At 41.3% G+C, this 17,632-nt stretch overlaps 1 protein-coding gene across 2 annotated transcripts in view; it reads right to left on the bottom strand.

Annotated features, from left to right (window-relative positions):
- frem3 (FRAS1 related extracellular matrix 3) overlaps nucleotides 1-14,737 on the bottom strand; it is a 32,993-nt gene extending 18,256 nt beyond the window's left edge. For both annotated transcript variants that reach the window (XM_022738125.1, XM_022738124.1), the window contains exons 1-2: nucleotides 9,709-14,737; nucleotides 9,022-9,111 (exon numbers count right to left, since the gene is read on the bottom strand). In XM_022738125.1, the coding sequence (XP_022593846.1) occupies nucleotides 9,022-9,111; nucleotides 9,709-14,737 (5,119 nt within the window). The remainder of the gene's footprint in view (nucleotides 1-9,021; nucleotides 9,112-9,708) is intronic.
- Nucleotides 14,738-17,632: the final 2,895 nt, after the last annotated feature.

Below are 17,632 nucleotides of genomic sequence, written 5' to 3'. Positions count from 1 at the left end.
GTGTGTGTGTGTGGGGTAGGGGGGTCAACACTGAACACATGTCAACACTGGAGCCAAACCAGCCGGTGTCACAAGAGGGTTGTGTTCAGATGGTAGATGTTATCAGCTGATAATGGAAAGTGCTTTTTCTGGAATAATGATAACATTGGATCATGTCTCTGCTGCAGTTAATTACCTGGAAAATGTGGTGATGAGACAGTACACATGAAGTCTGTTTTACATTTCTTCTCACAGAAAAAAAATGACAAGTATACAGTGAGTTCAAATAATGACAGCACCTCTTATTCTGCCTATACTGTCCACTCTGTCCATCTAACACACACAAACGGACATATGAATGGACACATGAATCCCCTGGTTAAGCCCACACTGGTGAAGGAGAAGCGACATAGAGCAGCAGGGCCCAGTGGGCACAGCCACCCTCAACCATGCTCGATGCTCAGGTTTCCAATAGTTGTGGCTAAAAATACAGGAAACATGTATCATGTCTGTTTTTGCTCGCCCCGAATTCCTCAAGTGTTGATACAGTACATGCATAAAGTAAGTTTAGCAAACATATGCTTTTGTTGCATTCTGTAAGGAAACTATAGAGTTCAGGCATTCTGCTCAATGAATAAACTTCTGATGGAATAAACTTTGTCTCAAGCTGCAACCAAGAAAGAATCAAGTTCTCGTCTCCGTGAGAAAAACACCCTCATTTCAACCTGATGTAAAGTTAAAAAATAAGAGGGTCCTTGACAAGCTTCAGTTATCAGATTGTTTCTATGCTGGAGAAAGTGTGTCCTGGCAACTGGCCCTACTTGGAGCAGATTACCCAGCGGCTATCATAGAGGATTATCAAATAAACACAGCCAAAACCAAAAGCTGCCTCTGTTTTGACATCAAGCAATCCGTCAGTTTTAGGTTTCTGCATTTCGACAAGGAGTAAAACAGTGGAGTTTTTATGAATCAGACCAGAGCACAGCTGGTATTTCATAGGCTGCTAGACATATATTGTGCTGAATAAGAGACACCTGTAGTACAAAAACAATGTATTTGTTTTGGATTTTTAGAAAATGCTGAAAAATTAAATTTTGCAGCAGTCTTCTGTTGCACTTCTTGAGGTATAAATTCTGTGCTATACCTATATTAAAAAATATATTTTAATAGATAAAGAGTCAAAAAATAATAAATAGCCACTGACTAAACTGACTCATGAATATTCTTCTACTAAACAGTAGTAAGGTGTTGAGTTCCTGACTAGAGAAATGGTGAAAACAGACAAGCTTAGCAGTGACTGATGGGAAAAAAGAGCTGATGAAATGTGTTGCCTTTCCATGTCTGCCATAGAACTACCTGATATGTACGTGTGAACTGGAGGCACAGGTGTAACATAACATATGTGAAATGACGCAAGGGGATTGCGTGTTTTGTCATGATGGTCATCATATGGCAACTTGTTTATTAGCCTGTAATTTATCTGTAATCAAATCAGAATTTGCTTATTCTTAGATTCATAATAAAATATTCATTCATTCATTCATTCATTCATGAATGAATAAAATATTACATTTTTTTTTTTTTTTTTTTTTTTTTTTTTTACTTTGTTTGATAGTTTGCTCATCTTGGGCTAAGAATTGTTTGTCATAACCTTGAGAAAGGCATAATTGCTCCCACCACCTGTAGTCAAAAGGACTGAAGAGATGTGAATAAGTGACATCTGCCATTTCCCTTGGCCTGTTCAGTGACTTTATAACACTGTGTGGTCAACAGGTGCTTTTCTTTTGCTGTACAAGCAAAATTCTGTCCAACATTACTTCTGTCAGTGCTGTTCAAAATGCCAGTGTCACATCTCTTTTTGCTAGCGCTTTCTCAGCTCGTCATTCTCATTCACTGTTTAGTCGCATAATAACATAACGACTGAGAGAGGAAAGATAACCATTTTCTGGCTGGGTTCAAGATCATCAAAGCAGAGATCTCTCTCTGTCTTTGTCCGTCTGTCTGTCTGTCTTTGTTCTGCAAAACCCTCCTTCCCGCCAGACTCCCATATTATGTGGAGCAGAGTGACAGCTGTACTCCACACCGCCTCCTCCCCCTCCAAGTTCCCCTTCCTCCCTGTGTCGGCTTTGTTCGCTCAGGGGATGAACAACTGAGCGGGACAGCAGGCCACAGTCTGGGTGGGCCAGATCTACCACTATGGCATCTCCCTGCCTGCCTCCACATTGTTCACACCAGTGTAGGACTGGCGAATCTCCCTTTCTCTCACTTCTATTGTACATGCTGTCAGACACTGAGGCTGGAGTTGGCATGAGTCTCAACAAATCAAGAAATAATCAAGATGCCAGACTTCCCAAGTTAACACAGACATAGTACTTCAGAGGGAGATGAAAACAGTTCAACTTTGCCTAAACAGAAAATGACAAATTAAAGACCTGGGAGAAAAATAGCTGCAAACATAGAAGTCCATTAGCTGCTCTTATATGAATTTAAACATGATTCATGGTCTTATTTATTACAATTTTTATGACACGCATACTATATTAGACTGGCCATCAAATTCAATACACACAGTAGCTGCCTGGCTCAGCTCACATTTCCATTAGCTTTTCAAACTGACAATCATCATCATTTCTGCTGGGATGAAAAGTTTATTGGCCGCACACATTTCTAAAAATATTCCTGTTAGCAGCTATTTAATAAATTAGCTTCAGTATGATTGATGCTAATCACTGACATGGGCAGGGAAATAATATTAAGGAAGTGTGACAATGTTTTTCTGTTTTAGGACCTTAGTGAGATGAAGTGGATCCTCTGCAACCCCTCATTAAAAGCTGCTAGACTTATTTTAGTGCTGAAAGTCACATAGTAGCTTCCTAAAAAGAGGCTCATGTAGGTTCTTTTGGTACAGAATTTAATTAAAATTCGTCAATATCAAAAAAGCTGTGAAAACTATGAAACAATTTTGATGAGGGTACAGAAGGGCAGAATGACTCAGCGAAAAGAGTGCTCTTGATATAATTCAAAGTATCCAATAAACTGTGCCAGCAAAGCATCATCAAAACATATACATGACATTACAGCCTCAGATTTTCCCTGCACCAGTGTCCTTGGACAGCGCATTCTTCGTCAGCTCATATTTACACAGCCCTGCTGCCTGCGCCATACATAGCTGCAGTGGGATAGTGGGTCAGGCCGGAGATATCATTGGAAAGGAAGGTCAATATGGAGCTCTGACGTTCACCAACATGATGCAAGGAAGAGCAACCTTCTAAGAATATCCTCATCAAGTGACAAGCATTGCCATTATTGCATTTCCTCATTAATCATCCTGTTGATATAAATACTGAGGACGTTCCAGTCAGCTATGATTGGAATTTAAATATCAGAGCATTTTTCAGAGTATGTTCCATTAAATCATGGACATGTCAAAAGTTCATCTTTATTTTGATTCTTGTACATTTGTATAAGTTCAGAGATTTTTCAATTAAGCTTAGCTTAGCTTCCCCTCTGTGATCCAAAGAATTCATATGTTAGGAATGCTGCATGATTAAATGTATTAATAACTGTAATCATTCCTTCCGGACAGTGGCAGTATGTGCTGTAAATCGACACATTACAGTGGCTAGATCGCTGCTTCAGTGAAGTGATCTCTGGAGGATGTTGCAAATCATAACATGACAGGGCCTGAGAGCTACATCCTCTTTGGCCCTTGCTTGCCACACTCAGCATGGTGACACAGACATTTGCAACACTTTGGAGAAATCTACTAAGAAATGTGGTACTGACAATCATTACCTTTCACCAAACTATTATGAACAAGGATGAGAGGAAAGTGGACAGTGTCCAGATGTCAAGTCATGTATCCTGCTAAAAAATTATAGTTATATAGAAACAAAACAGGGCTATATAATGTTTAGGATGGTCACTATTGTAGTGAATCCTTTTAGCATGCTAACATCTGCTGATTAACTCTTAACAAAGTACAGCGGATTCGATGCGGATTGTTACATTTCATCTTAAGGAGAAAATGAATGTGTGCAGCAATAGTTTTTGGTGCATTTGACTCAAAACCACAAATGACAACCTCATGGTGCTAGAGTAAAAAGGTCACTAAAAACAGGAAGATACATCCCATGTATGTTTTTACCAACTCTAATGGCAATCCATTCAAAAGTTGTCATGTGGACCAAAGCGGTGAACTGACCAACAGAACTACATTGCCATCAGTAAAGCCACACTGCTAGTGTGGCTAAAAAGAAAAGGACAAGGAAAGCAGTATGAGTAACTCAATGACAGCTTGGCTTAGGGCAGCAACAGCTTTGCCATATGAGAGCAGATAAGAATAACCGCTGTAGCCATACATCATAACTCCCCACCCCAGCAGTCCTCAAAACACCATAAATCAATGCTGAAGAAAAAAAGACAAAAAGAGAAAGACAGACAAAGAATGAGGTGATACCATGGTTCATTGAAAGGGGTAGGAGAAAACCTTGTGAAGAAGGAGAAGGGAAAGAAATTGAGATGAGGTAAAGAGATGAACACACTAAAGAAAAAGAATAGCGATACCCAAAGGGGTCATAGAGGAAGGGAAGGACGGAGAGTGAGAACACAGAGTGGGGTGTGGTGGAGGGGGACTGAGAGGCCTCAGTTTCTTCTAGTCACAGGGGACCCTGACTGTGGCACCATTAGCCAGTAAATCTCTTGGTGACTGTTGACACGGGTGACATGTAAGATCCCAAAACACAGTTAGGAAGTGGGGGTGTAACATGGCTCTGTCAATCAGCATGTAGTCCTACTGTACAGGAGAATACACCCACTGTATTGAAGAAAAATGGCTAAAGTCTAACTATAGTACACACAGTCAAATTCACATTTTGCAGCTCTGTTTCATTCCTTTTCTCTTTATTGGTATTATTGCACCCCGTGGGGAAATGCCCCTCCAGAGTGGGTACCTCCGCAGTGGAAGTCTGGGGGTTATCGGGCTATCTGAGAATGGGTTGGATTTCTGCAGAGCTTGGAGTGGGGTGACGGATGGCTTTGAAAGGGGATCCCCCTTTAGCCTTCCTTCTCACATACACACCTGTCTGCTCGGGATACCACTGCACTTCCAGGCCCTGCTCTGTCTGTGGCCCTGGAGTCTGGAGTCTCCAAGGAAGTGCATTCCTCTCACGGCTCTGAATGATCACATAACACTCAGCCCACTGGGGTCTATGATCCCTCTCCAGAGCTGGAAGACTATAGTGTTGCTATTGGAAAAAGAGACTGATTCAACTTATCTGAATGCAGAGGCTCTGTTCTTTTTCGTCTCATTTCTTTATTAGGAGAGTTTGATTAGTGTTGCAATGTAATCTAAGACTATCTTGCACCTAAGACTGGCAAGAATAGGCAGACCAATACACTCGAAAGTCTAAAGATCTGACATATACATATCGCACCAGTCCCTAGACTTAGAAACAAACATAAAGCTACAGATGTCCCAACACGTCTGACAGTAAGTAAAGTAAGGGTTTCTTCTCTTAGCCTGTGGCTCACTGGGCCCATGCCTGATGGACAAGGATATACAAAAGCTGTGTATCCACTTGTAAAAACAAGTATTTATTGCCTCAGTGTCCCACACTTTGAATGGCTGTAGGGAGTTTCTGACCTGGTCACTTGCACACAGGTTATTGCTTTTCCCATAGAAATTCCCAGCAGACAGCGAGAATGACCCAAGTTGAACCACAGTTTGTTTTTGAGGTCACTGCCACATCATTACTGGAGGTTTAAGTTTGTTATTCTACTATTTTTGCAAGAATTCATAAGTTATTCTAAATAATAAAGTAGATGACCACACCTGTTGGATGTAATGTGATTTAATAACATGTATAACAACATTGTAAATTTTGTTTTTTAGCAGTTTGCCAGATGCCCTAATTTTCTCTGTATTTAGGCCTGTATATAGACTCATATTTTCCAGACTGGGAGTACCCACTTAGTTTGACTTCATTAATTTCTTTAGCTGAACACAATCCCAAGAACACCACATTATTCTAAATTGCAGCTTCCTGAGGTTTATTCATTGTGGGGTTTTTCTTTATTTTATATCATACTATATCTGATCATTCTGTTTTTGCATATTTCTGCTGTGAAGGATTTATGCATGTCTGACACATTTCTGCAAAGAGGTGAGAGGTTTAAAAGACTGATTGATGTGTCCTGACTCGTCAGAACTCACTTTCTTCTCCAGAGTTTGGAATTTAACCACTGACCAGCAGGTCCACACTGAGACTCCCGGCATGAAACTAAATGTCCACTCCTGACCTCTTACTGAGACACACTTGTTACACAATTACGACAGCCACACTTCAGCTGTGCCTGGCCACACACAAGCTGTTCTTGCCTCACACTTGGCACCTTAAAATCTCTGATTAAGATCTTAATGTCCTGTATCTGCAGTTACACACATGCATGCTGGCAACATTTGAGCCTGAAAGACTTATTATAAATTATGCCACACTGCTACACTAATCCATGAGGATATGTTAATGATTTGTGTGTATGTGTGTGTGTGTGTATGTGTGTGTGTGTGTAAAGAAGCCTCAGTGCAGTACATGTAGTGGCAGGTACCTTTTAAAGGCTACTAAGACCCTTAAGCAGCTGCTCATATCAGTGCATCTGAGGAGTATGCCCTTATGTGAGATCACACTCAAGCTGTGTGTGACATACCGACTTAAGTAAATTGTTATAGAATGCTACGTCTAGGAAACACAATGATTAAACTTAATTCAGGGCAAAAATAACAACAAAAAACACTACTGTTTACAAAGGAGGTTTACAGCTCAGACTATCATTGTGATCAGTTCTCCTTTAGGAAGAGACCTCTGTTTTGATCTAATACCAGTTTACTTTTTTGTTTCTGTCTCTCTTTGTCAGACCAACTAAACTAAACTAGTATGTAAACTAGTTAGTATGCCTAACAGAGGTAGTGGAATTGGGAGCAAATTACTTCTGACCTAGAGATTTCCTTCCCGCATAAATAGCTCACCTACTTAGATCTATAAGCAGATAGGTTGACCATCAGCATCCTCCCCACCTACATGTCCCTACATGTCCAGGATAATTCCACCTCCCCTCCCAGCAGTCACCTCTTCAAAACTTCACATTAGTGATTCGCCAGTTGGCTCATCCCACTTTTATCTGCTATTTGATCTTTTTTCCGGATGTGAATGTGTGTGTGTGTGTGTGTGTGTGTGTGTGTGTGTGTCCGTCTGTCTGTCTGTGCGTGTGCCTATGTATATGTGTGATCCTGAGTGTATAACCAGTTTATCTGTTCTGTGGAATAATATATGCAGATGCTATTAATTACATATACTGTATACAGTGGTGTGAGCTGAAGGCCTTGTCTGTGCCCTTTACATGTGAACCATGGTCACGTAGAAACATGGTTTTGTTTTGTGTCCAAGCTTGCCCCACTGCACCTGGTTCAGCTGAGTTGGCTGGAAGCTTAAACAAAGTGGCAAAGCAAACAGAAAAAGGACTGTTGAGCTAATTGAAGCCCTTGTTCTCTTCCTGTGGTTAAACCTTTACTTAGAGACAGGAATGCCAACCAGCTTTGCTTAAAGCAGATTAATCGGTCACAAATGTAAGGTAAAGAAATATTAATAAGGATATTGGTGGACATTATAGATTAATAATGGCTATTCCAAGAAATGCCAGAGCTGCTGACCCTCAATAAAAATAAATTATCACCTGCTTCACTTACAGTTCGGGGAAGGAGTTAATTTGTAGGCGTGCAGTTGAGGATAAAATGTGGCTTCACTTTACTGACAAAAGACAGTAATTTGGTAAAAGCTCACATCTTCCTGGTCCTGCCTTCTCAATGATGGTAATGGTGGTATTAGCTTTAACATGACCCCCAATCCAACATAATTATAGACTAAACTTTCCCACTTCCATTGATTGCCTTTTCCATATGTTATTTGGTATTTAATAGCTGATGCTAAAAGAGCAAAGGACACCTGTTGCATTTTATTGCTTTGCATTTGCTATATTTGTAATATCGTTCGGGTAAAACTACGGAAGAGTCAGAGGTGACAAGCTGCAGAGCTTATACATTATACTGTAACTCATCGCCATGTACCATGCAAATGTTGTGAATTCTTTAGGATAAAGATGATAAGAACATGTTTGCAGATATTTTAAAATGAGGAGACCACCAGATTTTCATGTTATACCAGTAGATATTAATAATATTTTAAAAGTGAGGCTCATATGACAGCGGGCCATAAGGAAATTTAATCTTCAGTAAAAACACAGAGTTAAAATGTAAGATGAGAAAGAAAGGTATGATCTTATCTGTAATGTAGAGGACCGTACTGGATGTTGATCACAAATTTTGAATCTCTTTGATATCTCTTCCTCAAATATCATTGACCAGGTTTCCGTAGAAATATCCAGAATTGTTTAAATAATGACATTCGCAAAATATCATCCCTTTTCAGTTTTTACGCACTTGCAGGCAATGATATTTACGCAGCCAAACCAAAACATGTTTTTTTGTTATTGTGAGAATGATTCCAAGAAGAAAGTATAAATGGAACCTCTTATCATGAAAACCTTTACACATTTCACAGTGTCACTTCAAACCGACAATGAAAGGGGACATTTGAAAGCTCTGAGAAGCACCCTGAGGGAATGGGCCCTATTGTTCATTAACAATAATGTTTAGAGCATGTGGTAGTCCCATCTCTTTCACTTTTACCAGCCAACAGTCAGTGTTTGGCTTAAGTCTCATTTGACCTCTTTCCTTTAAACCTGCTACCCTTTCCAGTGGGGTGAAAAGAGTTGGCGGCTCTATACTGGGTGTCAGTCATGGCCAACTGCCTTAAGTCTTTGTGATGCAAACACTTGGATGATTGACAGAGAGCAGGAAGTTTCAATTTTAAGAAGCCATTAAAAAAGACAGATAAAGTCTGTGGAAAGCCTTCGGGCAAATGATTCCTTGGTAATGGGCCCCAGTTTGGTGTCAGTGCACAGAAGTATGAAATTTGAAAGGGTTCTTACCATTGTCTTCAACTGTGAAGTAGAAGATATCACTTGTGGCGTTGCTCCCATCCAACAGCACATAACAGATCTTCATGTCATTGATATCAGCTGTTGGTATGACAAATATAGAGAGATTGAGTGGTAGCTGAAAACCTTTGGTAAGATAACTGTGACGACTAAGCCACTTTAACAAGGTTTTAGTTACAGCCCTTAAGCTGCAAAGTAATATGGGCCACAGAGGACATTTGATACAAAGCATTCAGGATTGTTTTAGGCAAAGTCTAAAAGTTTTATCAGTTAGAAAAATCCTATTACAAATATCCTAACCTATCCTGCAGTTAATGATGATGATGATTATTATTACTATTAGTTGCAGCCATGAGTGTCACTAATATAAGTATTTTTAGTATAATTATATAATAAATAATTCCATTATATATGCATGGCATCTTAATGCAGTATCTTAACTTTTTTATTATATACATCCACAACTAATCATTATTTGTCACACATTTCTTATCTTTGATACCAATAAGAAAGATCTTATTTTGTTCATCAATAATTCATAATTTTCTATTATGGCAGAAAAAACTCACTTAAGAAGATATTATTATATGATATTATCATCTAATAAAGCTGATATGATTAATACAGCTTAAATTTTCAAAACCCTGTTAAAAGATTAATACTGTGATTTAAGCTTACCTTGTGAGAAGGTTTTGATGCTGTCATTGCCCAGGGCAGTGTTCATGATGAAACCATGTAGAGGAGCCTCAGACACGATGTATTTCAGGGCCTTCTGGGGACTGTCACGATCCTCTGATCGAAGGGCCTTGCTGGTGATCACAAAGCCCAGGTGGCCTGTTTGGAGGACCTTCAGTGAGGGTGCAGCTTTATTGACCACAATCTGGGGCACACCATTGTCCACTGTGTTGATGTGAATGGTCATCATCTGGGGTTTGCGTGTCTCATACACAGTGTCAGGAAAGACATAAAAATCTGTATGTGTGCCATCAGTGACAGTGAAGGAGAAACTGTCTTCATTGGTCTCAGTGCCATCGTGCTTATAGCTGATAAGGTTCTCATTCAGGTCCTGCTTGGTAAAGGTTGAGATTGGTTGGGTATTGTTGAAAAGCAGCTGTCCGTGCACTGGTACCTGGGTGACTATGAAGCGCAACAGGTTGTCTGGGGTGTCCGAATCCTCAGCTGTCAATTCAAACGGTGTGATGAGCTTTGTTTCTCCCTCTTCCACAACCAGCCTGTTTATAGTCAGGACAGGCTTCTTATTATCTACATCAGTGATGGACACTCTGAAGGTACGGAAGACAGGATTGTAACCATCTGTTACTTCGAACTCAAAGCTGTCCATTTTCATCTCATCATCAGAGGTGTGGATGTAGTAGATCTTGTTGCCAGCAAGCTGCAGTTGCGTGAAGGTGGAAATGGGAACATCTGGGTGGTCAGTGCTCTCTAAGTGGCCTTTGCTAGGTGCTCTTGTGATGCTAAAGATGAGGTATTCATCAGGACTGTTGATATCAGTGGTGCTGAGGAGGTCAGTGGTGAGAGTGACTTTCCCTCCTTCCTTGAGAGTCACGCCTTTGTTGATAACATCTGGGAAGACCATGTCAATGCTTCCGATGTTGATGTAAAAGTAACGGTCAATAAGGGGATTGATACCATCTGTTACATCAAATTTCAGCAGGTCACGGATTCCCTCCTGGCCTGTGTGTACATATTGAATGAGCTGTTTGTCTATTTCGTCCTGTGTGAAGTTCATCCCCAGGGTGATGTTACCTAAAACGTCACCAAACTTGCTGATTCGCTGGAGGTACCCTTGGCCAGGGCCATAGCGCACAACATACGTTAGGTCTTTGTCTTCAGAGTCAAGATCTGTGGCCTGTAAAATCCTATTGCTGATGACTTTTGTCTCTCCAATCTCCACATCAAGGCCATCATTTATAGCCATCCTTGGTGTCTCATCATCAACAGGAATAACCATGATAAGAACTGTTTTTTCCACTTTATGTTTTCCATCTGAGAGTCTGACTTCAAAGCTATCTTCTTTGGTCTCGGAGTCATCGTGTTCATAGACAATGTTGGATGTCTCTTTGATTTGTTCCAAGTTGAATTTATCCACAGGAATGGTGCCAGTGCTGAGCTGCTGAACTATTGTACCATGCTTGGGGTTTTTGATAATCTCAAAGTGCAGCTCATCCCCAGGGATGTCAGCATCAGCCGCATTCAGAATTGGTGTATCAATTACCAGACTCATGCCCTCCATTACCACAAACTCACGAATAAAAATTTCAGGCTTCTCATCATTGGCTGGTATGATGACTATAGGGAAGAAGTGGCGTTCAGAGAAGTTAATACCATCTGAACAACGGAAGGTGTAACGATCTTCCAACGGTTCAACACCTTTGTGGATGCTTTGGACATAGTGGATATGACCGAGGGCAATATCTTTAATGCTAAAGGCAGTTATGGCTGTCCCTGCCCTGGATTTCTCAGAACCTGTGGCTGGGGAGATGTTTTCCACATAACCAGATGTTGGTTGGACGATGATGGTGCATAGGATATCGTCATTGTCTGTGTCAATATCTTCGGCTTGAATGTGGTCCAGAGTTATGACATTTTTCTCCCCTTCCACGACAACAAACTGCTCTCCAACGCTTACAATAGGTGGAATGCTGTCAACAGGAAGGATGGTGACATGGACTGTCACACCCTGGACATTATTGCCACCAACGACCCACTGATCCGACAAATCAGATAGAGTTAGGTTAAAGGAGTCATGTTTTCTGACCGGTCCAATTTCGCCAGATGTATGAGCATACACGACCACCCCATTAATTATGTCCTCCTGGGTAAATCTCTCAGCAGGAGCACCGTTAACCAGGATTTCACCCAGCCTGGGAGGTTCTTCTACAATAAAAGTGAGCATGAGGTCATCTGTGTCTTCATCATGGCCCTGAATGACGTTGCTTGTAATCTCTGTTGCTCCATTCTCCAGTACATCGATGGATGCTCCGAGCAGACCAGCTGGGAGCATAATTGTGGGGGTTTCATCATCGACGGGCTCAATGGTGATTTTGATGGTGATTGGTATGTCATGGTAACCATCACTGATGTCAAGCTTGATAACATCACTGAGGGATTCTTCTCCACCATGTATGTAACTTAGGCGGCCATTTGCGATGTCCTCAAGCACAAACGTTTCACTATTTGACATGTCGATCCCCAAGTACTGCAGATGCCCGTACCGAGGAATCTGGGTCACAGTAAAGATGATATTTTCATCATCTGTATCTGTGTCAGTGGCATGTAGCTCCATCCTAGTAATGATGTATGTACTTCTTTCCATAACAGTGAAACCTGTGTTGGTAATAAGTGGGGGCTTGTTGTCAACTGGCTGTAGGAAAATGGTGAATAGTCCCTCTGCTGTGTTACCAGCTGTGTCTTCCACAATGAATGTGAACTGAGCCACTTTTGGAGTGATGCCCAGCTCCTGGTCTGGAGGCTTGTAAGCTACTTTGTGGTGATTAACCTGGGCCTGTGTGAACTCTATAATTACAGTGTCAGGGCTGTCAGTCAGTACAATTTCACCTAAGGGGGCTGGATTGTTCTCATCTGTGTCAGTTGGGGACTTAGTGATGGTATACTTGAGGTCCCTGTCATCTGAATCTAAATCACTATAACACAAGAATTTCTTCTTGAAGCTTGTCAGCTCATACTCCTGTACTGTCATGTGAAGGGTGGTGCCTGGACAAAGCTCTGGGGGAAGGTCATCAACAGGGAGGATTTTGATAGTGAACATGTGCTCACCTGATTGATTAGGTGGGTCATTATCATCTTGAACCCGAAACACAAACTGATCAATGACAGTGGTAGTGCTATGGGGTCCGATGTGATGATAGAAAAGCTTTCCATCGAGAATATCCTGCTGAAACCACTCAGTCACCACCTGCTCAAACATCTCATCTGTCTCACTGAACTTCCAGAGAGATGGGTCAGATGGAAGCTCAACTTGCCTTAGTAGTAGCTCCCCAACAGTGGAGTAGGGTGCCTCTAAGATAAACTTTATGGTGGAGTCTTCTGAATCGATATCTGTTGCACTCAGGATGAAAGGAGAGATCTGCATGACTTCATTCTTGAAAAGCACCAGACCAGTGTTAGCATTGATAATAGGGGGCTCGTCATCAGTCGGAGCAATAGTGATAGGGAACAAAAACTCCACTTCATTACTGCCATCACTCATTCTAAAAATAATGTTGTCGCTATAAGTATCGCTGCCATCATGCTGGTACACCACAATGCCGGCATCTAGATCGGCAGGTGTAAAGAATTTCCTGCGAGCTCCAAGCACGGTCAGGTCTCCATGCTTTAAGCCATCGACAACAGTGATTCTGACATCTTCTAGGTTATCCTCATCACTAATCTCTAAATTCTGGGAGCTGGAGAGTGCTCGGGATTGTCCTTCAAACAATAGTTGCCCTGTATTTTTGGTTGCTACAGGAGCCATGGTATTCATAGGCTTCACCACAATCATAAAAGCAAATGTATCGGACACAGCACCATCAGTGTCTACGATTTCAAACTCTAGCTGGAAAATCCTCTCTACTTCTGAGTCCTCTGAGGGTGGTTTATAGGCTATTTTAAGATCTTTGATGTCTCTCTGATAGAAGGAGGTGATGGGCAGGTTCTGATCATCTGTACTGATGATATAACCCTGCTGAGGGCTCAGAGGTGAAGTAATGTTGAAGATTAAATCATCTGGGTCAGATTCAACATCTTCAGCAGCCAGCATGTCGCTTGTAATAGCTGTCATCACAAACTGATCAACCTCCATCATCATCATGGCTACAAAGCTGGGTTTAGGAGCAGTATTTTCTGAACCCTCTCTGATTCTAACCATCATTTGGAAATGCTCTTGCATTATAGTGTTGCCTTCATTATCTTGCAGCTCCACCATCATTGGAATATAGTCTCTGTTTGGTGAGTTTGTTTTAGCAGTGTGCTTGTAGCGAATACCCTGTTTCACAAACTCATCACAGTCAATCATTTGGCCATTGGTGGGGTTATTTAAAAGCGTGCCATACCTGGGAAGACCTCCAGCGCCGACCAGAGTGGTGATCTTACACTGTGTGACACCGTCCTCAAAGGAAAACTCCAGAGCTTTTTTGTCAATAGGGGTACTGTCACCATTGAGCTTTTCTACATTAAGAGGCATATTCCTGGTGAGGATCTCAAGCTGCTGGAAAACCACCTCCACCTCCAGCATGAAAGGGATAATAACTGTGTCCGTTTGGGAGTCGTAACGAAGCTGCAGCTTCACACGATCCTTGCTGGGGCTCCGAGATCCAAAATGAGTGTATTTCACTTCATCCAGTCCAAATGAGCAGGGGAACTTTTTAGGGCTCAGCATCCCAGGTTTCTGGGCCAATGGGTCATTGTCCAAAACTGTGATGTGGCAGCGGTCACCGGGCTGCACCTCTGTTACCAGGTCATTCACAGGGTCCAGATACACAGACCTCCCAAAGGGCACTCTGATCCCATTGTTAGCAATGATGATGTTGTCTTCATTAGGTCCAGATCTGTGGTGATAGAGGTGAGCTGGGTCAAATGGCTCTGCATCTACTGAGGCAAGAGAAAAGCTGAGAGAAAACGTCACAAGCAGGCATCTCAAATATGCCCACTTTTTACAAAGCTGGCAACTTTGCAGACAACCGGCCATGTCCACTGCTAGTTGCCTTGCAATTTATTTTACAAGTCAGCAGTAGCAGGCAGATTACTCTCCCAAGTTGGGAAAAAGCATCAAAGAAGAAACTTCTTTCTGATGGTTTGGGCCTTGGAGTCTGTCCCCTCTGTCTCTCTCTGTTTCTGTGTGGTCACACAGAGACACAAGTGTGGTGAATGCTGCAGGGCTGTGCAGGTAATAATGAAACAGTAGACAGTGACAAGCGCAGGCTCCTCCTTCTGTCAGCACAGGGAGGGAGCTTCCTGCCCCCATAGCTAATTTAAGAAAGACCATTGGACAAGACTGTGAAAGTGCTACCCCAGCCAACACCCACCCTTCTCCTCTTGGTTCAAAGAAAATAAATTGGGGAGTAAAAGTCTGTGCAAAAACTTATTTAACCTAATTTAGTGAAATCTGTGCTAAGTAAATAAAGTAAATAGATATGCTTTAGTGGTCTTCATATTATTTATGAAATGAATTTAGAAGTATGACAACTGATCATTCCTTGATCTTTTCAAGATTTAATTTTGAAAATTACTGTGTAAATGAACTTAAAGCGTTTTTGAGTGCATGGGCCCTCTAATAGGTAAATATATGAATAAAGATATGTTTGACCCTGCTGTGCATTCAAGTCAAATAAATTAAGCAATTACCAACAATTCTTCTGGATAATATCAAATGCTTCGATGGAGATGGAGGGGTCTTCAAGGGTGGGAACTATGTGAATGAAAAAGACAGCCCTTATTACAGTTCCATCACTGTCTCCCTGTCAAGGTCAACGCTGGCAACCCGGCACTCCTTTACTAACCCAGTGTGTAACTCTTACAGTTATCAGTTAAAAAATTAAATGTAGAAATGTACTACGATCATGATAGATATCTTCAATTTGTGGTATTAGAGAGAATCTAGATTAAATATATTTTATTAAATACTCTTACCTAGACCTAGGAGTTACTAACAATTAACAAAAAAATTAAAGATGATTATTGTTATCAGCAAAATAAGACAATACACATGAAAGAGCTTTTGTGCTGTGTTCACGAGTCAGGCTGCCTAAGGTCGTGTGAGAGGGACACCTCGGCACCGGAGTGGCAATTAGTCACACACTGAGGGACAATAACCTGGCATCAGCTGGCAGGACAGGTGTATGGACACTGTTTGGTCTCTCACAAGCAGAGAAAAAACAACACAGCCAAAAATTCTGCTCAAGTGCCCATGTCAAGTAAGTGCTCTTTAAGTTGTAGTTGCTGAGCTCATATTAGTTGCTGGCTAGGATTTAAAACATGTGCTATCAACCACTGAAATCCCCTTTCAGTTGTGTCAGTGTACAATTCAAGATATTTGATGCATGATGTTGTGGTTTTTTTTCATAAGCTAATATAGAAAATATAAAATGTAGTTATAACAACACATCAAGTTTTATCTTGTAAGAATAAAATACTTTGATACTGACAAAGCGCAGCATGGAGACATCAAGCAGTCATACTGGATGCGGTGAGAATGTGAGAATGTGTACTCAGTATGGTGCACAAGGTCATGTTAAGATAAAAATACCTAGTAGCCTTTTATGGGTCATCTTTTGAGTTGGGCCTGACACTCGATGAAGCGATCTGTGCGCATTGCTAAAACATTTTCACAGTTGTTTCTCCTGCAGAGCTTGAAATTTCTGACATTTTTACATTTTACTGCCAATGATGTAATGATGGTATATTGCTGCATATAAGGACAAATCTTATCAAGTTGAGCGCGGTTAAAAAAAAAAGTGCCTATGATCAATGAACCTCTCTCTAAATTTGAGTTATTATTCTGAAAGAGTTCCTCTCTTTACTGGACATGATAATGCTTTTAAGACAACACTATGAACCTCTCAGCAACCTTTCCCTAAGTGTGGGCCAAATAGCAGACATGCCATTTGCATCCAGGCATTCTGTATCACACTTTTCATTACATCCTCTAAATAAATCTTGCCCTCCTCACTTGACCAGCCAAGAATAAAAAGGGGGCACACACCACAGGGTGTAACTATAGAAACAAACACAGCAGTCTTTTTATACTTTGTTATTCTTGGATTTCACTCACATTCCTCCCATGGTGAAGAAGTGTCCTGCAAAATATCAAGACAAAAATGTATCATTTGTGTTTGGACACAAATTCTTTTAAGACATAGAAAATTCTGATATTGTTTCCCGGGCCATGAAAGATGAGAAATGAAACTGCTTCTCCAGCAGTACTGCATAAGTTAGTGGAAAACAGCTTCTAAATGTGTCTGTTCTTGAGCTGCAGTCATGACATTCATTAATCCATTAGCTTGCCTTTGTCCAGATTAGACATTAAAGACATGACATGACTTAGCTTCTAAAAGGTAAACAGAGAGAGACGCTGGGTTGAGGCCAGCCCTGCTGCCCAGGATCAAGTCTTCACCAGGGGGCAGCTCATGATGACAGGAGGCACTAATGACCTCATGATAGATGGAAAACAAAGCACAAGTAGATCCCATACCTGTATCCTTAACAGCCACCCTGAGAGAAGATGAGATTTGCCTTCTTTCCTCTCCGTGCAGTTGTTCCATATGTCTGTGTGCAGAGCCAGATCTCCTTCATTGTTGTAAAGCTCTGGCGAAACACGTTTTCCTTAAATAACACAGAATGCAGAGTTCTTAAGTAAACACCTGTGTTTTTGTCGTCTTTTTTTGTGTGTCTTTTTTAATGACACACAAATTTTATACCAATATTCATGGTTAGCAGTAGAGAATGATAAAGCACTGTCACGAGAGGGAGTAATGTTGTTCTGAGTGTACTGCCTTCGGTACGAGGCCGCACCGAATCACAGCATGATATTCAGTACAACAGCACGACCTCGATTGTGACACTGCGTTTATACAACAAAAGCAGC

Source organism: Seriola dumerili, unplaced genomic scaffold (genome assembly GCF_002260705.1).
Source record: "Seriola dumerili isolate Sdu_G_001 unplaced genomic scaffold, Sdu_1.0 BDQW01000035.1, whole genome shotgun sequence".
Lineage (NCBI taxonomy): Eukaryota > Metazoa > Chordata > Actinopteri > Carangiformes > Carangidae > Seriola > Seriola dumerili.
This window is presented reverse-complemented; position numbering and strand designations above follow the sequence as displayed.